The sequence below is a fragment of the Filicampus tigris genome, chromosome 9 (assembly GCF_054856515.1).
Source record: "Filicampus tigris isolate MCC_2025a chromosome 9, RoL_Ftig_1.0, whole genome shotgun sequence".
In the NCBI taxonomy this organism is placed as follows: domain Eukaryota; kingdom Metazoa; phylum Chordata; class Actinopteri; order Syngnathiformes; family Syngnathidae; genus Filicampus; species Filicampus tigris.
In genome coordinates, this window is record NC_141225.1 from 3736334 (window position 1) to 3763534 (window position 27201).

Sequence of the window (27201 nt, forward strand, 5' to 3'; positions counted from 1 at the left end):
GTTACTATACCACAGGAGATGTCTCAATCAGATCTTACAGTACATCGGTACTACAGTGCTGGGGCGGAGCCATGTCAGTCTGGGTGGGCCTGTGCACACCCAGGCCCACCCAGATTGACAGACTGTCCATCCAGTGGGATTCATGAAAAAAAGATATACTTTTAAATGGTTAGTAAATTCTTATTTAATTATTTTTCAATTAGTGTTTCGTTGTGTTTTTTATTTTACATTATATTAAAAATGGCATAATTGTGGTTGTCTAAGGAAGAGCTGAACTTCATATTATTCAGTTTGTCATTTTATTTGAATATACAATTTGCCAGGACAGGAAGATTGTGCTCAGTGAGAGGAATATTCAGGCCTACCCTGATTTTTCCAGGCCCTCCCATTAGCTACGTTCTGGCTCCGCCCCTGCTACAGTGTCAACATTTCAGTTAATATTTGGATCTGATCTGATAATAATCATTGTGTGTGTGTCTCCACCAGGCCAGTAGCGGAGTGAAGCAGTGGAACAAGAGATGGTTTGTCCTTTCTGACAGATGTCTGTTCTATTATAAAGGTGTGTGTTTCAAGTTTTAAACTTACCTTTAATTGTTTTTCGCCTGTAACAACCAAAACATACTGACACAGGAGTGAATAATTCTCATTTTCATTGGGATCGCCATATTAATCATTAAACATGAAGCCTAACAGCTACAATTCCATTCACTGTTTACCATAAGTGCAATGATGGAGTTTTAAGACACGGCACTCTATAAATGATCAACTCAAGTATGTTGATTGCTTTAACTGGGTTACCTGTCTTATCTACCTTAGTGGTGTTGTAAATTGCCTTATAATAAAATGTAAGAGCTACATCAAGTTTGGAAAGTCTCTGCGCACTTATTTTTTATTAACTGACATGTTTCAATATAGAATAGAGGAAGTAAATTAATTAGTATTCAAACAGGTCAGTTGATAAAAATAGAAGTGCACGATGACTTTCAGAACACCCCGGTTCTTACCAGTACTTAATTTTTTATCGTTGTACAATAATTTACAAAAAATAGTTTTTTTTTATTCACATTGCTAATAATTTCAGTTACCCAAGACTCATCCTGCAAAAGTACAACTGATCAATCATGTAATTTATGTTTGTTATGAATAGTTTGCATTTTATATACATTTTGTGATCAGCTGTAATGTCTTCATTCACTGATCTGATCAATGACGCCATTAATTTGGGAAGACCACCCCCCCAACCTCTACCACAGTGGCGTTGTCTCTACTTGATCAATACCGTCACAGGTGTTCCACTTATTTAGGAATTTTAATGTTTCTGTCAATCTTTTAATTTCTTTAGATATTTCGTCTGTTTAAGAACCAAAACAAAAAACACACTTCTTGGGGGGCCCCCTTAAACGGTCAACTTGATGTCAATGATCCCATTGCAAATAAATGTTCTACCGGCGTACATACAAAGAGTGTTTAATGTTTGTTAATGTACATGTGTCAAATTGTGTGACTGTGTATCCACTCATGAGAGGCGATGCTCACATGCAGATTAATGGGTCAGTAAACTAACTAGGCTGTGCTCCACACGATAGTAATTTCTTTTCAATAATGGCTTTGAAATTACGAATTTAGCAGTCATCTAAGACTTGTTTTTGTATCTGTAAATACACATCATTACAATTCTATTTGATAATAGAGAAGATACCAAACTGTGTATTTGGTGATTAGTAATACAGTTTAAAAAAACAACAACATGTTGGTATATATATGCTATCATGAATGATATCATGCTTTGCTGACAATTTAACATGTAAAAAAAAGTGGCATTAAGTCTCTCTTTCTCTGTGGGGAACTATGGGTAATCTGAATCTTAGAACATCTGTGTGTAAAATAAACCGGTATGATGTCTGAAAATGTTGCTGCCTGTCACTGCATGATGCTAACCAATCCAACAATTGAAGTCCCATTACACATTGTAGAGTAGAAAGTAGTACAATGGTTTTACTTTCAGCAATGTTTTTTATTTTTTTTATTTTTTTTACCTGAGCACTATCATTAACTCCCTTTAACTCTGTCAGTTCAGCTTTTATCCACCGTACAAATTTGAGTCACTTTAGGATTATGTTTCGTGTCAAGGTAGTTGAAAACAATAACTGATTTGTAATAGGTCAAGTTTATTTGTTCTAGTTACTCTTTTACTTTGTCTAACTCCTGTGCTTGGGGATTCTCTCGTCATTCTGACCACGTCTCTTTGTTCCCTTCCACTCCTCTGCGTGCCCCAGCTGTATTTTGGAAAAGAGGGCCTGGTGAGAGGGAGCATTGGAAGCGGTAATGTGGCCAGTGCTATGTAGCAATGTGATAGCTAAGCCAGCAAAGAGCAAAGCTCGAAGAATGGGCAAAAGAAAAGCACTTTTGTGCTCTCTACTGGGATTTGTAAAGCTGCCTCTGCCTCTCGTCTAAAGCACAGTGCTGCGGTTGGCGCCTCTGTGTGTGTTTACACATCTACAATACTTAGCGAACAGTGAAGTTTCATTCCATTGGAGTCCTGCCTACATTAGGTGCTGTCAACAAATTGGTCTCTATATTGAGTACCCCAACTTGTCAAATCATTCCATTGCATTCCCTTTCTCACTTTACCAAAACCATGCACATTTTGCCCTTTGTCTTATGATAGTTGTACAAAGAAAATCATTAAGCACTGACAAGCACAAAACTTCTTCGGGCCTGATTGACCAAGATCCCAAAAAGAGTGTGCTAAATTGTGTGGTGGAACAGATAGCGTGCGCTGTTGTGGACGTGTTGTGTGTGATATACTCAGATTACAATCTTTTAATAATATCCTAAATGTTTTGCATTAAATTATACTGTATGCTCACTCATTCTAACAGCCCTTCGATCATTCATATGGATTGCTCGACAACTGCATTGGTGAATAGACGATACATCGCAGGAAAGTCTTTGATGTTTCAAAAATGTTTACATGAGCGTAAAAGGTTTCCCGACTGCCTCCCATTTTTGCGCAAGTCTAGCGCAAAGGACAGTCGAACTCTTTACACGGGTGGGGTTTTCTTTTACTATTTTACTAGACTTTGCACAGGTAAAATTGCGTTTGCCCCCTTATGCACCGTTGTGGGATGGAAGCAGTCTTTTCTCGGCCAATCCTAGCGCATCCCTCATTTTCATCAAAATCAGGGTGGTTGGCGCGCAGTATGCCTGAGTATGCTGTACTTTAAATTGCGGAAACCGAAATAGATTCACTGGGGTCCATGCTGGGAGGCAGAGTAGTGAACTGGTTAGCATGTCAGCCTCACAGTCCAGAGGTTGTGGGTTCAAATCCGGCCCCGGCCTTCCTCTGTGGAGCTTGCATGTTCTCCGTGAGCTTGTGTGGGCTTTCTCGGGCTACTACGGTTTCCTCCCACATTTCAAAAACATGCATGGTAGGTTAGTGGAACACTCTAAATTGTCCCTAGATGTGATTGTGAGTGTAAATGGTGGTTTGTCTCTGTGTGCCCTGTGATTGCCTGGCAGTCAGTTCTGGGTGTACCCCGCCTGGGATAGGCTCCAGCACGCCCGTGACCCTTGTGAGGATAAGCGGCTTGGATAATGGTTGGATGGGTTGATGAATGGGGTCCATGCATGATATTGGAAGGTAAACTGCAAGATCTCCCCTTGCGGATGATGTCGTCGGCCATGCATATGACATGGACAATTGGAGCCTGCCTCCCACTCAATGTCTGACTACGTTTACATGCAGTCAGTAACTCTAAAACTCGAATATTGTCAGTATTCAGGTTTTCCAAGGCAATGTAAACACACGCAAAAACCCGAATATGCTCTTATTCGAGTGTTTTAAAAACCTGAGTAAGACCATGGGTTATCCCTTTTGTAACCCGAATATTGAGTCATGTAAACGGAATAGGGTAAGTGTAAGTGTGTCATCCTTGCCATAGCAGGCATAACTTGAATACATTGATTTCCTCGCAGAGTTTTCATTTTATTTTTTGTCTCTACAGTGAAAATGATACTGTGTATATACAGACACATATACACGTGTGTATAAGTCTGTACGTGTGGCGCATAGATTGCTGGAAATACACCAGCAGAGATAAACACTTCTTCTGGAACAGCGCCTCAATTGTAGTGTTTTGTGTTGACCAACTTGGAGGATGTTCCTTGCTGTTGACACTACTCTGTAATGTGCCAGTCAGAGGAAACAGCTACCGACTGTCAAAATTCAGGATCTAGCCGCTCAAAATATGTGCTTCGTTTTTAGAAACACACATTTAAGAAATTCTATTGAACTGCCATGAACATTTCGTTTTTATATTTAATTGTTTGGATTATGGAGGAGTGGGAGATAAAGCATTTTAGAACCGGTATGATTATAGATGCTACCATATAAAACTCATTTGCTAATTCACACAATATGTTAACTCCCTTCCAAATTGTTTTGATTCAATATACAGTATGTTTGACTCTAAAGCGCTATTTCAATTATCGAATAAATATGATAACATTATAGGGTGGCGATAAATTGCAATTCACTGCAGTGAATGCTATGCAAATTGCTTTTAAAAGTTAAAATGTCATAGGCAGAAACAAAGGAAACTAAACAGTTCTGGACAATATATAACTGTGTGTCATTGGCGACAGAAGTGACAAATGGCCGTCCACAGAGATGGCTAAAAACAGGTGGATTAACTCTTACCCCACAGATATCAGTAGTAGTATGTATTTATCAGAATGCCTTGTTTCAACTACTGGGCTTGCATAGAACATATTCTTGAAAAAAATATCTTTAAGACAACCCCGGTCCTAACTTGTTGTACAACACCTTCAAACCTTCATCACTATTTGTTTTACACCTACCTTTTGTTCATATTACCGAATTCACTGATCCATAAAATAATGATGTAATAATTTCCAACTTTTTGTTATTCGCCATTTTGGATGAGCCTTACTGAGATGTTCCTGCTAAGGGTGCTCCTTTTACTTTCTTCATTCTCCCAACATTTGTTTAAAGGCTCATTCCCACAAAGTTCCGGCATAGGTTTTATGACACATTTCTTTCCTGACTCCAACCCATATATCTGGGCTTGGCACTGAATTGGGCTGGCTTGCCCACAAGGCCTAGGTAAGTGGACCATTCGCACAATGCTGAAACAGCATCCGGAGTGATCAATATTTTGCTGGAGGATAGTTAAAAAGTGGACTTTTCAGGAAAAAATAAATCACACCAACAATCAAAATTGATAGGCATTTACCACTTATTCACTACTCGGCAATGTAATCCCTGATGGTTGAATAGGGAATATTCATTCATATTGATACAACATATTAGTGCATATTTTTTAAATAGTTCTTCCCTTTACAGTTGTTGTCACAATGTTGTACTTAAATGTTGCATTTCATGTTTTCTGCTTAATTATCTTTAACAACAAATCGCTTTAATACACATGGTTACACATTTTAATATAGGGGATGGTAATTGATCTTATTGTGGCAGACGCAAGGAAGAAACAGGCAGAGGTGCGTCTGCTGTCAACATATCACGCATGCACTCACGTGCACATGACACTGAATTAGTGCGGACGAGCAGCAGGTACAGCTGGCTGGTGCCCGAAATTCCTGCGCCGCTGACTCACACGGGCTGATCGCTATCTTGCGTGCGCGTGCGCACAATTACCCCATATCACCCCCCGCCCCCAACAAACACACCCACACAAGGAACATGCGCGCACACGGAGGGAAGGGATCAGTGTATTGTATGATTGCACAAAAACCCTCCCCCTTCCTTTAGATCTCTCTCTCCCTCTCTCTCTCTCTCTTTCTCTCTCTCTCTCTCTCTCTCTCTCTCTCTCTCTCTCTCTCTCTCTCTCTCTCTCTCTCTCTCTCTCTCTCTCGCTCCCTCCCTCTCTCCCTCTCTCTCCACCTCACTCAATCTCAGTACACACACAAACACACACTAGTAAGCAGCAAGGACGACTGGTCATGCAGAGATATACATTCAAAGAATAAAAGGTAGGAGAAAAGGAAAAAAAAATCTTTCCATTTGTAGACGTCTTCAGAAACCAACGTGACATCTATTATTCATTCAACATGAGTGGTTTTCTTCTACAGTGGTCCTATTTATGACCACTGGATTCTGATGTGTTGGAGCCATTAAAAGTGCTTATCACAGAGACCGTTTTTGAAAGGACCATAATGGATACCTATTCTAGGAAGCTGTCACCATGGTTAAAAGTGTATGTTCCAGAAATAGAGCCAGTTCAATAACAGTGTCTTGTCTTGACTTTTCAAAAAGCTAATCGCTTTTTGGTGCAAGCTTCCAGTGTAGTTCTGATCCTGTTCCTTTGCGCTCAATGAGATGTTTTCACACTATCGTTTTCTTCTTCACAGATGAGAAGGAGGACACTGTGCTAGGGAGTTTGCCTCTGCTCAGTTTCCAGATTGGAGGAGTGCAGCCTTCGGATAACATCACCCGCAAGTTTGCCTTTAAGGTCAGTAACATGCACGCAAAGGGACGACATCATTTTCTTTAATAATATGTAATAAGGCAGTCCAAAATGTATACTGTTTTTCTCACAGCATATGAGTGATGCAAATGTTTAAATAAATAAGCCTAACAATGCAAGTGCATATTGCACAAGCAGCATTTCCTGATGTCTAAGTGGGTTCTTTGGTTGTGTTGCTATCGTTGTTTTTGTTGTTGTTTTGTTTTTCTGGGGTACTGGCAGGGTCAGAATTATCGTATATTTACTATATTGTGTTGTGCAACTTGATTCTTCACGTACATCTGGTCTTGGTCCGTCATACCTGGAGTGCCCATTCAGCTTTATGCCTGTGTTCTCAAATGCTCATATTATATATATATATATATATATATATATATATATATATCCATCCATCCATTATCTGTACCGCTTCTCCTCACAAGGGTCGCGGGGCGTGCTGGAGCCTATCCCAGCTGTCTTTGGGCAGTAGGCGGGGGACACCCTGAACTGGTTGCCAGCCAATCGCAGGGCACACAGAGACAAACATCCGCACTCACAATCACACCTAGGGCCAATTTAGAGTATCCAATCAACTTACCATGCATGTTTTTGGAATGTGGGAGGAAACCGGAGTGCCCGGAGAAAACCCACGCAGGCACGGGGAGAACATGCAAACTCCACACAGGGAGGCCGGAGCCGGGATCGAACCCGCGACCTCTGAACTGTGAGGCGGACGTGCTAACCAGTCGACCACCGTGCCGCCCTATATATATATATATATATATATATATATATATATATATATATATATATATATATATATATATATATATATATATATATATATATATATATATATATATATATATATATATATATATATATATATATATATATATATATATATATATATATATATATATCCAAATATTTGCACTCAGATCAAAATGAAATCATGTCATACTGTTGTGTGCACTGTCCCTGTAAGAGAGCTATGTGGGGAGTGTGCATGCATCGTGTGGTGGCAAGCGGGTTCGTCAAGCTGTTAACCCAGAAGTGGGCTCCTTCAGACACATCTGGTTATGTTATGTGAATAGTTAGTTAACCAGCGAAGGAACTTTAAAACTGTTCAGTAGTACAATCTACATGAAGCCCAATCTTGGCAGTTTATCAAACCTCTGTTGTTAGCTTCTCTTTACGGTATCACGCCTTGCAAAAAAATAAAAAATAAAGCCAGTTGCTCCAGAGAGAACGTCTTCTCAACTAGCTTTCGAATGCTGTTGATCACCGGAGGTGTGGATGATTTTTTGTACAACTCCTATTGGCGCACTAACTTGGACTTGGATTCTACCCTTGGCCACAATTTTTTTCCCCACCAATGATTAAACTCAACAGACTACCTGTTATTAAGAGCACTTTAATGAAAAGTATTGCAGTTTAGGTAGGTAGGTTGTTTCAAAAAATCTCTACAAAGCCCTTTAAAATAAAATACAGTGGTACCCCTACTTACAAAATTAATTGGTTCTGGAAGAAATTTCGTAACTAAAAACTTTTGTAAGTAGAGACGTGTTTTCCATGAAAAGGCCCTAATCCGTTCCAAGCACCCCAAAATTCAGACAGAAATGTTTTATAAAGCATAAAAATGCATCAAAACATGTTACAATTAGATTATTACACAATGAATGTGTCGTACGTAATGTAAAAAACACAAAGAATAGAGTAAAGAATAAAAATGATGGTCATTTACCTTTTAATTGCTGTCCTCATCGCTTTTTGCCCTCTTTGGTTCATGTTCTCTCTCAGAAGTAGTTTTTGCCTGGCGTTTTGTAAAGAACTGATTTAATAACGTGGCGACTGTCGATACATTACGGTCATATTCTTTGGCGAAATCAACTAAACGCATCCCTTTTTCATACTTTGTACGGACAAAAAAAACCCTATTTTCTTCTTTTTTCTTTTCCTCATTTCTCCATCACTTTCTTGGGGTCCATAGCGAATACTCACATAAAACTATCGGAACACCTCATAGGCGATATATCTATCTACCTGTCCATCTACTCACATGCGGTAGAGGTCCCTCTTAGCCAATGGGATGCCAGGAAGATTCTAGGTAATAGCCAATGGCAGAGCAGCTATGAGTATGTTGCGTTCAAGAAACTCTGGAGCTGCGAGTAGCAGCCTATACTGTATTTTTACCTTTCGTATCGTGAAATTTCTTTCGTAACAAGAGGCGAGGCGATATTTTCCTGTTGAGGCGTTTCGTAACTCGAAAATTTCGGATGAAGATACGTTCGTAAGTAGAGGTACCACTGTATACCGATACTAACCATTCACCCATACTGTAACTAGACTATGCCAACATACAGTATACGTAGTTGTTAAAAAGCATATCAGTGGCGTATCCAACATGTTTGTGGTGTGTGTTATTTCAGGGTTTGCACATACTCACATTTTATTAGGTCATATTATGGCCTTTCCTTTTAACATGTAGAAGTCACACAGTTGGTGGTACAGGGAGTCTAGAATGCATAGATCTCCAGAAGCAGCACTACAGAGTCACCCAATGCAACGCTATCTTTATATAACTGTGAATGTTAGTCTTGTTTCCGTTTCTGCATCTGTGTGAAACACACAAAGCGACATATTTTACTAGCCCTCTACATTTGTTGCAATACTGTTTGTCATTATGAGTTTCCTTCACCTTTCAGGACATTTTGTTCTTTTGTTGACTCTTTCATAGCATATGCAGCATAGGAGCAAAGTCCAGCACATGTAGCTATTGTGCACGCACACACACGCACAACCCACGCACACGCCAAGGCACATACACACACACACACACACAACACAAACTTCCTTGCACACCTGCAGTTGGGTCTGTATGGCAAATACACTTAGCTTGGACTGAACCATGGAGTTCATTTCATCGATATTCCTGATTGGACATTACTGTTTACTGTCTAGTGCCACTGTGCAATGCAGTTAATATTAACAGAGACCAACTGTATTTGATGCACTTTCAAAATCTTTCAAATATAAAGGCCTAAGCAACAAAGTAAAATATAAATGGATCAAAGAGTAAAATGTAGTGATGTGTTTTAAATGTCAGAAAAAAGGTACATCTAGAAATAATTTAAGGTATTTAAAGTAGTGCATGTCAGTTTAAAGCTGAGCAAAGTTGAGTGTGATAGTTAAAGTACATCTTTGATCACGGAAAGGGTCGTCTAATTTTAAACAAACACATACAGTAAAGTGAGTCATCACTATTCCTAGAGTTTAAGGGCTTAAAGACTCACCATGAATTGCAAAAATTCTCAAATAGTAGCCACTCCACCTAAAAGTAATAGTTTAAACCCTATATATACACCGCAAACTAGGATCCCCAAACCCTTTAATATAATTTCAAACTCATCTTATCTTACAATATTTTTCTTAAAGGCTGAAAATGATATCACAGTTGCTCAAGGCTCAGGTAGCAACTAATCACGGCTCACCTGTTTTCTGAACCTCAGCCATGATTGGTCGTTACCTGAGCCCTGAACAACTGTGATGTCATTTTCAGTCGACAACAAGTGGCAAAATGGCCATGCCCTGAGATGAACAAAAACAGGTGGATTTTACTGCTTAACTCATATTCCACAAACGCAATATCAGTCAGAATGCCATGTTTCGACTAGTGGTTGTGCATAGAACATATTTTTGTAAAGAATTTTGGGGGGTTGACTTCCCCTTAAAAAAATGAATGAAAATAAATAAATAAAAGGACCTAGAAGGAAAGTATGAGCACGCTGGTGTGGGAAGGTGTACTGCATATTACTGTTTTGCAACGGTAAAAATACCAATTACTGAGCTCATTGGATGAACTACAGCCTATTCCAGCTGACTTTGGGCGAGAGGCGGAGTACACCCTGTACGGGTTGCCCACCGATCGCAGGGCAGAAATAGACAAACAGCCCTTCATACATGTACTGTATATTCACACCAATTGACAATTTACAGTTTTTATATTAGTCTAAGTGGCATTTTTGGGGGGAATGTGGAAGGAAGCTAGAGCACCCGCAGAAAACCCGCACAAACAAAGTAGGAACATGTAAACTCCACACAGGAAGGCCTGAGCCCTGATTTGAATGCCCAACCACAGAACTGTGAAGTGGAGGTCCAAACCACTAGTCCTCCGTGTTGCCTACATAATGTCTCCTTTTTTTAAAGGCATATAGCGCAACCTGTTTATCTTCGGCACTTATTGTACCTCGTGTTGTGTGGCCAGCCATTAACAGCTGATAAACTGAAAGTCACGGGCTATAATGGTTTACCACGTTGCTTTCTCCTACTTCAACCCCCTAAGGAGCTTCACCTGTCTGTCAGACCACCCCTCAATCTTCTATCATGCTGCTTTTTGCTCTTAAAGCGTCTGGCGATGAGCTGGTAGCCACTATTGCCTCTGCTAACATGCTGCCTGAGAATAAACAGCGCTTTGCGGCATCTTAAGTGGTGAAAGAAAGAGCACAAAAATAAGTTGATAGGCACGAGTTGGTGTGCATGTCAGTTTGGGAGCGGTGATTTGTATCAAATCAGCGAGGGTGTACTGTTTATCATATTTTAGTCCTCACTAGTCCCTGCAGATTCCAAGATAAATGATGTTGTTTCATTGGCATCTGGCCTTGCTGCTAGCCTTTTGTTAATTAATGACACCAGTTTTGCTGCAAATAATGGGGTTAATCTGATAGATTGTTGTTTGATCAACAGAACCCTTCAGTCTGTAAATGATTAACTGTTAAGAAATTGTAAGCGGGGACTAAAAGATTATAACTGAGAAAATGTACCAAAGTCATCACTAATCCTGCAATTTGCCAATTACCATATATGTTAAGGTTAATCAGTGCAGAGTAAATAAAAAGTAACACTTCCTCAACCCTGCAGCACTGGAAACATTATTGATTTTTGCATCAACAATGACACAAATTGATTTGAAATGTGCAGCATAGTGGAAGAGTAGTTGACATTGTTGCCTCCCATTCACAGTAATTCCTTTTAATACTATAGCGTCACTGAGATGCTGATGCACTCCCAGCGTGCTTTGCGGCACTAAGAATGTAAATAGCATTTAAAGTGCATGTTTTGGGTCAATTATTTCTTCAGTTGTTGTTTTAGTTGTTTCATTATTTGCTAGTGTGCTATTCATTTGCTGTTATGTGATCATTTTAGTTTTGATGTGACACGGTGATCCTGCATGACGTGTTGACTAATGACTTGCCTACCCCTGTCATTGTTTGAGTGAGCCTGTGAGCTTGTTATTCTGCTTACAAAAATAAAAGTACAATTGTCTCTCACTCACACGTGAGTGCCACAGTACTTTGCGCACGTCAATGTCCTGCATGTACATGCCATGCAGACCACGTGCGTTGCGCCTCTCTCTGCACTGAATTTAAAGGGAATGAGGGGTGCTGCGTCGATTGGATGGCAAAAAGGTTGGCTGCTTTCCCTCCCACAACAACGCACAATGGCCCAAACGTCCGCTTCTACCTGACTGTAGGAAAATACCAAAGGAAATCCTCATACTCATGCGTACGGTTAGATTGCACTTTGCGCTAGACCTGTGTGTGACAAAAATAGGGACCCACTTGTAAGTTGTGGCGCAGGTGGTTTTGGTGGATTTGTAAATGTAAATACATACCTTTGCATGCTTCGACCTCCTGAACAAGGAAATCAGCCTGCTCCTTGACGAAGTTTTTTTTTTCCCACGTTTCGCCGCATGTCTAGACTTTCTATGCGAATAAGTTGTGCTACATTTAAAGGGATGGGATGAAGCCATAGCGAGTCGGCTATGTTGACACCCAAATGGCGCAAGCAGCCTCCGTCTAACTGTGCCTAGCTGCGTCGCTCTACGAAATTGCTAAAACTTCATCTGGCCCCGCCCCTTGCTCGTTTTCACTGCGTGCCAGACTTGCGCTCGGCATGAACATTTTATCCGACCAAAATGGTAAATTAAGTTCACTTTTATAGTGTTTTATCTACACCGTACCTTGTCCAAAGCGCTTTCCTAAACCGCAAATTCACTTTTTTGAAACCATAGCTAGTACACGCACACACTCTAACGGCAACGCAGTGTCTTACTTTGACCACCAGGTACACTGGTGTACACTGTTAAATGTCAGATCACAGGATGTGCTTCCAACCATCCATCATTTTCTAAAGCGCTTATCCTTTTTGACTCCTTTTAATTTATCATATAAGCTACTAGCTTGGGCTATGCTAGCTGGTGTATTTTGATGTACTCTCCAGCGTGCAAGCGTCCACCAAACTTGCCACAATGATGGCATGAGGCAAGCAATAAGGTAACAAAAGACAAAGGTGTTGATAAACTGTCTGTTGAATTTAATGCTCAATAAGCCAATATTTCCATACACACGCAAATGCTTCTGTGCTTTATTCTCGAATATACATGCATTTAAATGTGAGACATGTATGTGTGTGATGTGACTCGAATCTGGAAATACTCATTCAGCATCATTTTTAACAGCCAATTACTGCATATGATTTTTTTTTTTTTTTTTTGCTTGCTTGTTATTGAGACACCCATACGCTTTGCATTCCGACTTAATAGCTTTTTCATAGACCAGAATCCTGTGCGAGCAGGTACAGCCAATAGCGTTGCAGACTAGCCTTTCAATGTTGTTCCGTCAAAGGAGCAAGTATATCTGCGTGCTATCGCTGCCATAGCGTTTCCAACAGAAATGTCCCCCGAGCTATTATAGGATTGCGTTAATACAACCAGTGTAACCAAAACACGTTTGGAAGCAATTGTTCTTAGTAAACCATATATATTTTTCCTTCTGACTACCACAGGTACGCTTTAAGTCCATGTTGTCAATCTTAATTTGTTGACGCCAGACTTTTCCTGTAACCTCTCTTAATAGATATTCAACACAATACCCTGGAAACCAATCAAATAGTGCCACATATTCACACATGACTGTGTTTTTGTGTTGCTTTTTGAGTTACAGCTTACTATTTACAGTGTGAATAGTGAAGGTTTGTGACAAAGCACTTGTGTTTTAAAACTTTAACTAAACATGCAATTTTTTTCTGTTATGATTCTACTCAGTCTTAGTGCTTTTGGTCAGTTCTCAACAATGCGGTACAGGGTACAGTTTACATGATGTAACAAAGATCCTGTCTCAATTTTTCTCCCTCAGGCTGTCATAGAGAGGGATCATGTTCAAACCTGTCTCTTCCAAAGATGACTGATCCAACTACTTCTGTTATGACATGTAATCTATGTACAAAGTCCCTCAAATTACATGAGAAAATCAACAAAGTGAGGCAAATATACACGTAAAAAATCCTCTGTTTTCAGTCAAAAATAATCTTTTATTTTTTAAATATTTTATAGTTTTGATTTGAACAGTAAAAAAGTGACTGTGTTTGCTAAAGAACCTTTACACTTATATAAATATGTTAAGCTTACAATAATAATACAGACGACTCCTCAAAAAAGTATATATATATATATATATATATATATATATATATATATATATATATATATATATATATATATATATATATATATATATATATATATATATATATATATATATATATATATATAATTATTTTGAGAACACCACTTACCCAAAGCTTCCAATATTTTTTCTCTATTTTTCTAGTATGACGTAAATCCACCGACTGGTCTTCAATTAATCCTGTCTTTGGATACTTTAAAGGCTTGTATGAATAATAATTTTTCTGATATCCCAGTTCAACTGCTTTATTGTTTATTGATGGATAAATACATATTTGTATGCCATGTTAAGGCTAGCAATATTGTTCAGGATTATATACAGTACTAACACTTTCAAATACTAAACTGTTAATAATAATTTATTTCAGGGAATGGTATTTAATACTGACAGTCTCTTTTTTTTTTTGCTTGCTCCAAAAAAATGGCTCAGAACGTATTTGCACTTCACAAACTATTGGCAGAACGCTGGAGGATAAATCAAATGGATTCTTTATTCTCTCTTTTAATACTAATTGTAATACCAGTCATTATTCCTTCCTGAAATATTACAAGTTGCCTTCACTGAGTTGACGTTGTTGCCTGCATGTTTTTCACTTGCTTCACTCAAATTAATGGTTGGGCAACATGTGTCATTACGTGGTAAGGCTGTGATGACCTCAGATGACCAGCTATGTTGTAAATAAAGTCAGTCAAGCCTTTTTTGATTCATGCTGGCAAAAATGTTAATTACTCATCAATATTATATATTAGACTATTGTAGAGATACATTTGTCCCCTAAATTTCACATCAATCTGCCTTGCCAACATCCACCACAAAATGTTTAATTGGTGCATATTTAAACATAGCGACACAATGTTTATAACAATTGCATTTTGGACACCAACTATTTTAACCTGTCCAGTGGCTAATAGCAAAGAACCTTGATTTTTTTTTTTTTAACTAACAAAAGGAGCACAGAAGCAGACAGGTCTTTATTTTTTCATCAGACAGTATGGCCAACAATCTAAATCACGAGTCTTCAATCCTGTTGCTCGAGGTCCGCTGTCATGGCTATTTGCTATCTCTCCCTGCTGCAACACACCTGATTCAAATAATCAAGATCGTTATTTAGCTCCAGCAGACCTTGCTGATTATCTGATCATTTAAATCAGATGTGTGGTAACAAGGAGAAATGTAAAACAGGCAGGACAGTGGACCTCGAATAACAGGGTTGAAGACCCCTGGTCTACATGATACACAAATCATACTTGAATAAAATCTGGGGTCATGTTATATTGTGAACTATCACTACAGATGAGTGACTTTGGTACTGAGAGTTGTTTTGTTACCGCTAATCTATTGTGGAGTTCTCAAAACCTGTTGTACCTGCAACTTTACAACCTGGTTGTACAGACAAGGGTGTGTCCATTGCCAGAGGACATCTTGTGAGGAGAAAACATGTCAACTGACTGTTTAAAAGCATTTCCGTTCTTAAGGTGGACATATTATATAAATATAAATAATTGTAATTGTATACAAATGGTTGGGGCGCTGGAGTGCCTGCCCGCCCATTCAGGGTAAAATTACACAACCTAGTAAATCTTATATTAACTGCATTTTTTCTCAAATTTCTCTGAAAGTGAGCCATCTGGAGCCGTTGTAAGTGACCTATTTTGATATTTTGAAGATTTGTGACACGACCCCCAGCAAAATATATGTGTGAGTGTAGGTATGTATCTCTGAGTGTAGAGGTCTGACTCACATTACTCCACCATAGTTTTAAACTTTCGGGCGTGTTTGTCTGACTTGTGTGGGCAGTGCAGGTATGCCTCACCCTCAAAGCCTACAGTTCAAAACAAGTGTCAGCCTGTGAAAATAGTAGTCACACCTTTTTTTAATTTAAATGTTTATGTTTTAATCTGCTGTGATTGGTATGTGACAAAAATCAGTTGGGAAATGCCCAAGCTCACCCACACAACTAATGACATAGAGAAAGTGCTACAGCAGAAAGAAAAAGGTTGAATGGATTTTTATCTATTGTCACTAACGTGAGCCTACTCTGTTCACTGCAGATCTATGGGCACTGCGTTGTTATAATCTTGAGTCTCCACTTCGCAACAGCGATGTGTTGTGTGTTCTATTACACAGATTTAAGTAGCAAGGGGAACACTGGGGGTGGGGCTTAAATATAGATATTTATGCGTTTCAGATGCATTTGTATGCGCCGTTTCATTTGAGCAACTTTCATGCGCTTTCTGGTGCATTGACTGTTTGTATAGTGTAATAGTGGTTTGTTGTGTAAAACTAAACAAGTGAAATAATCTGGTGTGCACACCCTCGTCACGCTCGGGTTTGTGGCTGTGTCCAGAATCAACCAGCCACATTCATATTTATGTTAAATGGGAGTCAGTACACATTTGCCTGATTTTTTTTTCTGTCCAGCAAAAGGTTGAAGGTTTTGTGCTAACATTGACATGATTGTTATTTGAAACGGTTCAAAATTCCCTTTACCTTGGCTAAGGCCTCAATTGCAGCCAAAGAAAAACAGCCCCCAATGCATGATACTGACACCACAATGTTGTCGGTGGAGCGTTCGTTCGGTGATGAGCAGTATTATGTTTGCACCAAACATACAGTCTGGAATTGTGGCCAATAAGTTCAGCTTTGATTTCATCGGACAATTATTTAAAACCACCGTTGAACTTTTTGCCTCTTAATTTAAAAAAACATGTTTCACACAAACCAAAAAACACCATAGTTACAGTGATTATTGCTTTCTTCAGAACTGGGGCCTTACTCAAGGTGAAGGGAATTATGAACAGTTCAAAATACCAGCCGGTGTTAAAATAATAAAAATGTTTACTAGAACAGCTGAAGTTTAAGGCCGAGATAGACCAAACCGACGTTAGAGGTCGTGAACCGTTGTGGCTTATGATTGCACTGTGTGATTGGTGTAGTGATGACCTTCGTAGCGTCGTAACCTGTCAGGAAGCGTCTGGTGGGCGTTTACGCATGTTGAATCGTCGTGACATTTGGTCACTCTGATTGGATGTTAGCTAGCAAATCAGCGCTCGGAGCACCAATGGGAAGTGTCAAATGCGGATAAACAGTGAGCACGCCTTTGCTGCCATAATCTTCGTACAAGTACAAGAGCGAGGGTTGACAATTTAATTATTTCACAATACCGTGTCAAGAACCCGAGGGGAGTTCATGGTGGGCGAAGAATGTAGCTGAATGCATTATTTACGTTTTTATAATCCGGCCCTGGCCAATAGCTTTCCGGTTGGCTTCTCTAACCATGAGGAATAGTGACTACCGCCGCCGATGGTATGGAAGGGTATTATACATCTCACACATGCGCAGAAGGTACTTTAATGGTCAGCATCGCTGTCTGTCGTTGTGGTGTATTTTTCCAGCGTGACGTGCCGACAGCCGGTCCGACGCCACAGGGGGTAAGCGTCTGTCACTGTTGGCCAACGTCGGATTGGTCTATCTAGGCCTTTACTTGGGGTTAAGCAAGGCAGCTTTAGATGGTGTCAGGTGTACTGTATGCTGATTCCCATTTAAGTTTTAAGAGTCAGTAGATCTGATTCTGATCAGAGGATCCTCACTTTCAAGCATGTTTGTCTGTTTTGTGCCTTTGGAGTAAAAGAATGTGAATTGTGTCACTTGAAACATGCAGTACATTCAACCTAAAAGCTACTAATATCTAAGTACACTCATGGGATGAATAATATCTATCTATCTATCTATCTATCTATCTATCTATCTATCTATCTATCTATCTATCTATCTATCTATCTATCTATCTATCTATCTATCTATCTATCTATCTATATGTCTACCTGCCTATCTGCCTGTCTGCCTATCTGTGCTTTGAGATTATCTGAGGTTTATTTTCAAATTAAGTCAGTTTCCCTCGACTAGTCCTCAATAATACAGATTACTTTTCATTTATTTATTTATTTTTTACATTGTCCATTGTTATTATATTCACATGGCTTTAGAAATCAGATAGTCGGAGTACAGCTGTGAAAGGGACCGACTGATGACCTGCTTTGATTTACAGTAGTATCTGTTCTCCTGCCAGCGCTTTGCCTAAAATAGAATCTTCTTCACACATAATTCGTAGGAATAAAAATACCTCATAGGTCTTAGATTTAAACTTCCCTGTATTTGCATTGTCCACTGTAGGGAAATAAAAACAAAGTTAAACTTAAAAAAAAACAAAAAACATATGTGCCTACTGCCTAATGGTCAAATGGTTGCTGAAACCACTGAAATGTCCTTTTTGTCAATTCAAGGTTTGACCTTAAACATACATGCTGATAAGATACCTGCTGTTCCCTGTATCACTGTGGCCTAGATTTATGGTGGGTGGCCCTACCGAAAGTATGCATGTGTGTGTGCGTGTGCGGATATATATATATATATATATATATATATATATATATATATATATATATATATATATATATATATATATATATATATATATATATATGAATTGAAAAAATAGTTATTGTTATCTATATTTGTTGTTTCTGACTACTTCTAATAATTAAGTGTGTCAGTGTCAATTACCAATTCTTTACTCCTTGCATCTTTCCTTCCAAGGACAAATGCATGCATGTACACACACACACATGCGCACGCACACACACACATGCACGCACACGCAGGGCCCCTCCTCTGTTGCTAGGTTACTGCTGGGTGGTGCTGTGTAGTCAGTCAGCTCATTGCATCACAACGCTGTCACTGCAGTAGGCGGAACATTTTGGTGTTCCAAGCTGGAGGAAACTGAGTCCTGTTTATTACTGACATCATTTCCTCCTTACGCTGTTGCTGTTTACACCAATACACATTTCAGCGGTAGGTTAAAATGTCTTTACTGTACATATATATATATATATATATATATATATATATATATATATATATATATATATATATATATATATATATATATATATATATAGAGAGAGAGAGAGAGAGAGAGAGAGAGAGAGAGAGAGAGATGTTTTTATTTATTTTTATTATTATTTTTTTTTGGCGGCACGGTGGACGACTGGTTAGCACGTCCGCCTCACAGTTCAGAGGTCGTGGGTTCGATCCCGGCTCCGGCCTCCCTGTGTGGAGTTTGCATGTTCTCCCCGTGCCTGCGTGGGTTTTCTCCGGGTGCTCCGGTTTCCTCCCACATTCCAAAAACATGCATGGTAAGTTGATTGGACTCTCTAAATTGCCCCTAGGTGTGATTGTGAGTGTGAATGTTTGTTTGTCTCTGTGTGCCCTGCGGTTGGCTGGCAACCGATTCAGGGTGTCCCCCGCCTACTGCCCGTTGACAGCTGAGTGGATAGGCTCCAACAACTCTTATGAGGATAAACGGTATGGATAATTGATGGAGTCCGCTGATAGTGTAGTGGTACACACGCCTGAGTTGTGTGCGGGCAGCGTGGGATCGATTCCCGCTCAGTGACAGTGTCTATGTGTGCCCTGCGACTGGCTGGCGACCAGTTCGGGGTGTAGTCTGCCTTCGCCCATTGACGGCTGGGATAGGCTCCAGCAACTCCCCGCGACCCTATATAGGATAAGCGGTTTGGAAGATGACATGACATGACATAATTGATGGATGAATGTGTGTACATATATATATATATATATATATATATATATATATATATATATATATATATGCTGCTTTAACATGGAAAGATTCAAGATGATACTTCTCTGATAGGTTATTCTTTTCTTTGGCCCTGCTGCCTTCTAGTGGTTGTTGTAACAATTACTAGTCTGAGTGGTTTGAACTTGAACCATTCACTTCAAAATAGAATGTACTTTTTCCTGTTTTAATTTGAAAGCTGTTCCAGTTCATCCACACACAAACACAAAACAAATTTACGTTTAAGACTCAATTTGACCTTGTAACCCCAACCCATAACCTTGACCCTTTCCATGTCTCTTCTTCCTTCCACATTGTATTTACCCACCCCCATGAGCTCCACTGGCCTTCATTCCTTGTTTCCTGTTTGGGTATAAAAGTAAAGTAGGTACAAGTGGTGATTATCAACTCTTCTGTGCAGATATGCATGCCTATTTTCATTATAGTGCATGTTGCATTGTTTACCATTAGCAGTAACATGAAAAACACACACATTTCCGCATATTTTTTTTTTTTCATCCGATTGGTTAATCTTAAAACAATTGGTCCAATTTATCAAAACACTTGTGTTGTATTACTCATCACTCCATGGGAAATGTCAGCATCTTCATGTTTATCAAATATTACTTCAACAAAGGCAGAAGAACCTTTGCATCTGGGCAGACATCTCCCGTGCATGAGGAGATTAATTTATTGCAAATAATTTGAATGGAAATGATGACAAAAGTGTTCTGAGATTGTTTTTTTATGTGTTCTTGTTCTGTCTACATTTCTAGGTGTGGTCGGAAGAGAAAGAGGACGAGGAAGAGGAACAAGAAGAAAATGGGGAGTTGAAAGCTCCTGTTGTGTTTTGCGTACAGGCGGAACATGCTGGAACCAGGACATATTACTTCAGTGCAGACAGCTATGAAGAGCAGAAGGAGTGGATCACAGCCATGAGCGAGGCTGCAGTGGTCAACGTTAATCCATCACTCAGGTGTTGCACCTACACATACACAGATCCAACAAATTAAAGATTAAATACTACGTTTCATACGAGCAGCATGGTCGACTATTGGTTAGCACATCTTCCTCACAGTTCTGAGGTTCAGGGTTTGAATCCCCGTCCTTACTTTCCTGTGTGAAGTTTGCATGTTCTCCATGGGAATGCTACTACAGCTTCCTCTCAGATTACAATTATATGCATGTTAAGGTTAAGTGAAATCAGTGGTGTCTAAACTACAGACCGGGTAGCATTTGCGGTCCGCTGTCCATTTTGTAGTAGTGGGGCAGGAGAAGAGCAGAAGAGAATGAAATTCATTCTCATTGCTTACGTTCTTGTTTTCCACATCACTAAAATATTAACAAAGCTTCTATTCATAACGCCCAATGAATTTGAATGGTAATTTAGTGAGGGCAGATCTACGCTTGTGGGTTACAGGGCCAACGCCCACCCAAAATGTCAGGGAAAAACGAAACTTTTTGCTTGGCTGTTTTTGTAAATATATATTAAATACATAAAGCATTATATTGTGTAGTTTTTATTCCACATGTCTTTACCTACACTATTGAATTGGTGTAAAGTAAATTAAGGTGAAGATTGTCAAAGTGGCTCTTGCATCCTTTGACGTTTCTGTATGTGGCAGAAAAATTCTGGACACCTCTACTTTAAATTCAAATGTGTGAATGTGAGTAGGGATGGTTGTTTGCCTTCATGTGCTATGTGATTGGTTGGTGACCAGTCCAGAGTGTAACCCACCTCTCGACCCAAAGTCCGCTGTGCTCCAGCTAACCCGTGACCCTGGAATAGAAAATGGATACAGAATATCAGACATGGGCATTCCGTCAGACTGACAAACCGGTCCGTCAGTCCGTCACTGATGGACGCCTGTTTCACTGATAAATGATGGGACTTCTTTTAGAAAGGACAGACTGACGAATGACAGAAGTGGGTTTTTATCCATCAGTGTAATTGTCATTGACCGCGTCTGTCAGTGATGGTCCGTTAGTCCATCCCTGGTGGACGCCCGTTTTTCTGAGATTTTTGGGGGGTACCGACTGACGGACCAACGGACTTAACTGACGATTACAATTCAGTTCAACATGAAACACAACTGATGACGAATGACGGACCAACAAAATTTTGTAAAATGCCCACCTCTGCAGAAGATAATGTATGTGTCATTTAATCTTTTGTTTTTGTTTTCTTTTTAGATCAAACGCGGCTGTCACAGCAGACCAGGCCGTGGTTACTAGAGAAACTGACCCGAAAATAGAAATGAAACAACAGACAGCACCAAACAAAAATGACAATGGGTTAGACAAGTTGGAAACGCCCCCACTGTTAACTGCTTGTTCTGATCATGACACAGTGAAAAACAACGGGAGACAAGAAGACTGTGGAGGAAAAACTGAAGATGAAGGTGGAGGGCCTGGCAGTGGCCATTCTCAAACAAACCACAATCCAAATGGTTGGAGTAAGCATTTCCCTCCCAGCTCCACACCGCAAAACTACAATAGTAAAGCCCCTCAATCCCAAAATCACAGCACTTGTATACCTCAAAGACAACCAGAAGTGGGCATCAACCCACCTAATGACACAAGGGAACAGCACCAGAATGTGGTGCTGAGGAGGGGTTTTGTTCCCAGAACTGCCCCTGAGAGAGTGGCCCAAAGGAAAAGCTCAATGGCACAGCTGCAGCATTGGGTCAACCAGCGGCGGGTCATGGTGTCCCAGGAGGACATTAACAGGTATACATCCCTTATGGGTCAGAAATATGGAGATATATGCTTTTTAAACCTTCCAAATGACTTACTGAGACACAGTATCTATCCGTAAATAACTATGCATATTGAATTTAAGTTAAATAAACATTAGATTTTTTTTTTTTTTGGTATGTTTTTGCATGTTGTCACTGTCCTGTGAAAAACACTTATCTCCAATTTTGGAAACTTTTTTAATTTTCACTTGAATGCGATGTCTGTAACGCGTAAACATGATTCATGTAAACATAAGAAAATGAAAAAAAATGGAGATTGTATACAGGTATATTCCTATTATTATTCTACTTTTTGGCGTATGAAATCCATGTTACCTAACTACTAGATTAAAATAAGGCTTATATTGCAAGGGCGATTTGGTTTTAATATCTGACAAATCAAAAATTGTGACAAGTGGATGTTAAGCCGCAGTCCTATTTCATAAATCGTATGCGATTTAACTTCTGTTCCCTGCGAACAGATGAGGTGAACTAAAATATTTGTATGTACGGATACCTTATACTGATAAATTACTGCTAAATAATCAGTGGCAATTACAGTATGTTATTATGTTTTTATAGCTGCTTGAATGCCACACATCCACCTAAAGATATGGAGAAGTGCTTCTTACTACTTATTCCTACTCAAAGGCATCTGATTTTTTTCTCGTTCTTCCAGTCCATCCCATTATTACCCAGCAAGCCAAGGGTTCAACTACTATGGCTACTCAAGTGGCCCCCAGTACTTGGAGGAGTACCCGCTGTACCCCCCAGGAGTCCGGCCGGACAGCATTTGCTCTGTCTCTGCTGTGGGGGGATATGACCACCGCTGGACTGTTGAGGAAAAGCGCCGTTCACTGAGGGATGGGCCTCACCAGTTGTATGGTCCGCCAACGCCCAGGGACTCTTGGGGACCTCAGTACTACAGTGGAGTAGATAAGTCTATGAGACGTCTTTCCATCCAGCCACGTTCGAGGTCTGTGCCCAGGTCACCATCCTTGTCCTCTGGGGGGGCCTACTCACCAGTATCACACAACTTTGCTTCACCGGCTCGATCACCGTCTGCGCGTTTTGACCGGTTTTCGGGGAGGCTGAGGGAGGATGTGATCTATGCTGATCCGTCTGTCTATAACCTAAGGAGATCGCTCAGCTCGCCAAAGGTGAGAAACACATCACTGTAATTTTGGATGATCATACTGAATTCATAAAATATCGACTTAACTTTACAGCACAATCGACTGACGTTAGAATTTTAGGTTGGGGTTTTACAAGGGGATTGAACAATCAAGGCGCAACATTGAAACAAATCAAATGAAAGATTAATGTTGTGACCATTTTCACCTTTCTCCAGTCTAACGTCCTTGCTGTCATTCTTGCCTCCATTTTACTCTTTCCTCATTATCGTCTTCCCTTCCTTCAGTATGACTACTCTGGTGATAGGAGGTCCATAAATCAAGGATTATACCACCACAACTACCCCGTATCCCCTTCCATCCACAATAAAATGGTATGTGCTGCCAATGTGCTGCAATGCTTTTCAATCTAGATAGCAGAACAGAACATGCGGAAATAGTCATGTGGTGGCAGGCCCATTGTTTTGAGTAGAGTGAAGCTTTATTTTGCAGCTGCTAACAGTAAGCTCTGTCATATGCATGAAGTCATCTATTTTTTCTAGACATTCTCCTCAGTACTTATTTGTAATTGGTTTCAAATATCTTTGAATGTATATGTGAGTGTCTGCAGGGTAATACAAAATTGAACAATGACACAATTTTTAATTTCAATTTAATAGTTTGATTGAAGACGTGTTAGTGAATGACATTTTCGGTATCTACTGTATATATCATGATTATATATATAGGATTATATATATATATCTATTTTTATTTATATAGCGCATTTCACAAATAAAATGCACTTTTCACACATAAAATGCAACTCAAAGTGCTGTACCCAAGAAACATCAAAATACAACATAAAAAGAAAACCCGCTCACGCCTTCCCTCCCCCCTCACAATATACACAAAGACAGATATCCACAAGCACACCTGAACTCACACACGCGCACGCTCCCACCCCCACGCACACACACACGCACACCAACCCCACACACACATATATAACCGGGAAAAGAGACATGGCAGGGCACCGAAAAACCATATGAGGAAAGAGTACCCAAGGGCAGCTCCTCCACGCTGAGAGGAATGACGCAGAGGCCCCCCCTTGAAGAAAAACTGGAGCTAATATTGAAAACAATAAAATTGGATAAGAATAGTAAGAGACTAAGAGCAATTATTTAAAAGCCAAAGTAAAAAGGCATGTCTTGAGCTTCCTCTTAAAAATATCAACAGTCTCTGTGGACCTGACATCCTCTGACAGGCTATTCCAAAGTTGAGGACCAAAATGGCTGAATGCAGCCTCGCCATGCGTTTTGGTCCTCACCCTAGGAATAATTAAAAGGCCGGCGCCAGAGGACCTCAGGATCCGCGAGGGCTGGTATGATGAAAGCAAATCAGATAAATAAGATCGCCCAAGACCATTATTAAGACATTTATAAACTAATAAAAGTACCTTAAAATCGATCCTGAGACACACAGGGAGCCACTGCAGCGATTTTAAAACTGGTGTAATGTGCTCCCGCCCTCTGGTTCTCATCAGCACCCGAGCGGCTGAGTTCTGCAGTAGTTGTAAGGGGGAAATACTACTTTTGGGGAGGCCAGAAAGCAGGGCGTTACAATAATCTAAACGACATTAAATAAAAGCATGCACCTCCGTGTTAGCCTGAGAGAGAAACGGGCAGACTCTGGCAATATTCTTAAGATGATAAAAAACGATCTTGGTTACATTTTTAATGCGAGGAATAAAACTGAGCTCAGAGTCCAAAATGACGCCCAGGTTCTTTACACATTGTGGGGGTATAAAATAAAAAATAGTAAAAAATAATCTTCTTACATGATGATGTGACAGTGCCAAATGATATGGAGAGTGTTTAGCCTATTTTACACTGAAATGTACAGTAGCTGCTTGCCAAGTTGCCGTAATGGCTGTAACGTGCATTTGGCACGTCTCCATTGTGAAAATCAGATGCTACCGGAGCACTATTTATAGTAACTGGCGAGTCCGTTGGGTTTTCAAGCATGCCAAACCGACCACACCACCATTGATGGTTATTTATTAGCAAGGTACATTACTTGCATACTGTAGTAGTATTTGGACACTTTTGAATTTAGCAGCATTGTCACTTCTTCACATCTTGGATCTTCTTCATTTCGTAGCATTTGATGTCATTCCAATGCAACATGCCACCATAATTCATTACACTCTCTGAAGATGAACCAGTACAAGTGAGCTATATGGATTCCTCACACCACATTTGTTTGTTGCATAGTCCACTGACATACGTAGATATCAGTCTAAGGGGAAGCAGATTGCAGGATACCCTAGTGGATTTGGTGAAATCAACATTGCAGCCATAATGTAATAGACATTTTTTAAGTTCTATGAATAGCAAACCCTCAGCCAGCTTCTTTTTGTACATTAGTCCTTTTGTTTGCATGTCTTAATTTACACATAACAAAAATTGATCATACCGATCAGACTCATGATTTGATTAAAGCAAAATTATATTCCTCAAATTAAGACAAAAAAGCTTTGACTATTTCTTATCAAATGAAACCATATTAGGATTATGGTTTTCCTTTTCAAATATTTAATTCATAATCATGTTTACAGAGCATAGATTGCGTTAATATATGCATGACCCTGCATGACCCTATATGTCATACATCAATCCATCCGCCAATATAATTATGTCTATTTTCCTGAAGCGTGGTGCATAATCAACATTTCTCCTTCAGTTCAAACTTTTGGGCACCTTTTGATTGTCACCTTATCTTGGACTCCTTTCCAAATTGTTTTTGGCATGCATACAACGGTGGTTACAAGACAGCCAAGTACTGTACATGACCAATATTTAATCAGGTTAATGTTAAATTTCAATGTACATGTCGCTACAGTTTTTAAACTACAGTACAGAAATTAAGTCCAAACAACAAAATGAAATCATCTGTCCACTGAAGGTGATTGGGTGCTTTGTTTGCTCTGCTTCTGTCTGATCTGAAAAATGTCTGTCAATGCTGCATGTGTCTGTCTGCTCACCTTATTTATCACTGTTGCTGCTGCTTGGTTCAGGAGGACATATTAGATCTCCAGCTCCAACGCAACTTGGATTATTTAGACCAGCAGGTAGGCGCACACATCTGCATTGTTTGTCAAATCATGTCATACGAGGTGTCTTTCACTGTAAATGCAGACATTGTCAATACTTCATTCAGCCATCTTTTATTTTCCCTATTCCCGTATGAGGAAGACTTGAATTTAAAAGTTAAAGGTGTTCCAGTTTCCTTCAAAGCTGGGTTGTTGTGAATGTGAGGTGTTTGTAATTTGAGCTGAATCTTCAGGTGCTGGAGGGAAGCCGGTTAATTGGTATGGTTACCCGAAGGGTGGAGAGGTCCTCCTCTGCAGCAAAGCTCTGCATACAAGTAAGAGGGGAGAGAGAGTGCAGCAGGGAGGCAGGCTTCAGCTAGCAAAACTGCTTTGTTTAGCAGGTTCAATCTTAACCAATGATGCCAGATGGAATAACACCTTTGACTCGGACATTATTTTGGAACTTTCGAGTAAAACTTTACAATAATAGAATCAATTGTACTCCGCATTCAAAGCCAAACTACAGCAATTCAGCAGATAACCCAGCCTTTCCTAAGCCTGCCTCTCTTTTTGTCGTATTTTTGTCTGCATGCAGTGTTCGC

General features: G+C 39.8%; 1 protein-coding gene across 15 annotated transcripts in view; it reads left to right on the forward strand.

Annotated features, from left to right (window-relative positions):
* Positions 1-27201, forward strand: part of plekha6 (pleckstrin homology domain containing A6) — a 113466-nt gene that overhangs the window by 57927 nt on the left and 28338 nt on the right. For 6 of the 15 annotated variants that reach the window (XM_086039882.1, XM_086039880.1, XM_086039881.1 and 3 more), the window contains exons 5-12: positions 487-559; positions 6394-6494; positions 20432-20631; positions 21849-22385; positions 23073-23553; positions 23814-23900; positions 26585-26638; positions 26854-26934. In XM_086039882.1, coding sequence (XP_085896008.1) covers positions 487-559; positions 6394-6494; positions 20432-20631; positions 21849-22385; positions 23073-23553; positions 23814-23900; positions 26585-26638; positions 26854-26934 — 1614 coding nt within the window. Of the gene's footprint in view, positions 1-486; positions 560-5809; positions 6016-6393; positions 6495-20431; positions 20632-21848; positions 22386-23072; positions 23554-23813; positions 23901-26584; positions 26639-26853; positions 26935-27201 lie in introns of those variants that run through there. The other 9 variants (XM_086039884.1, XM_086039890.1, XM_086039891.1 and 6 more) reach the window with 9 other exon arrangements.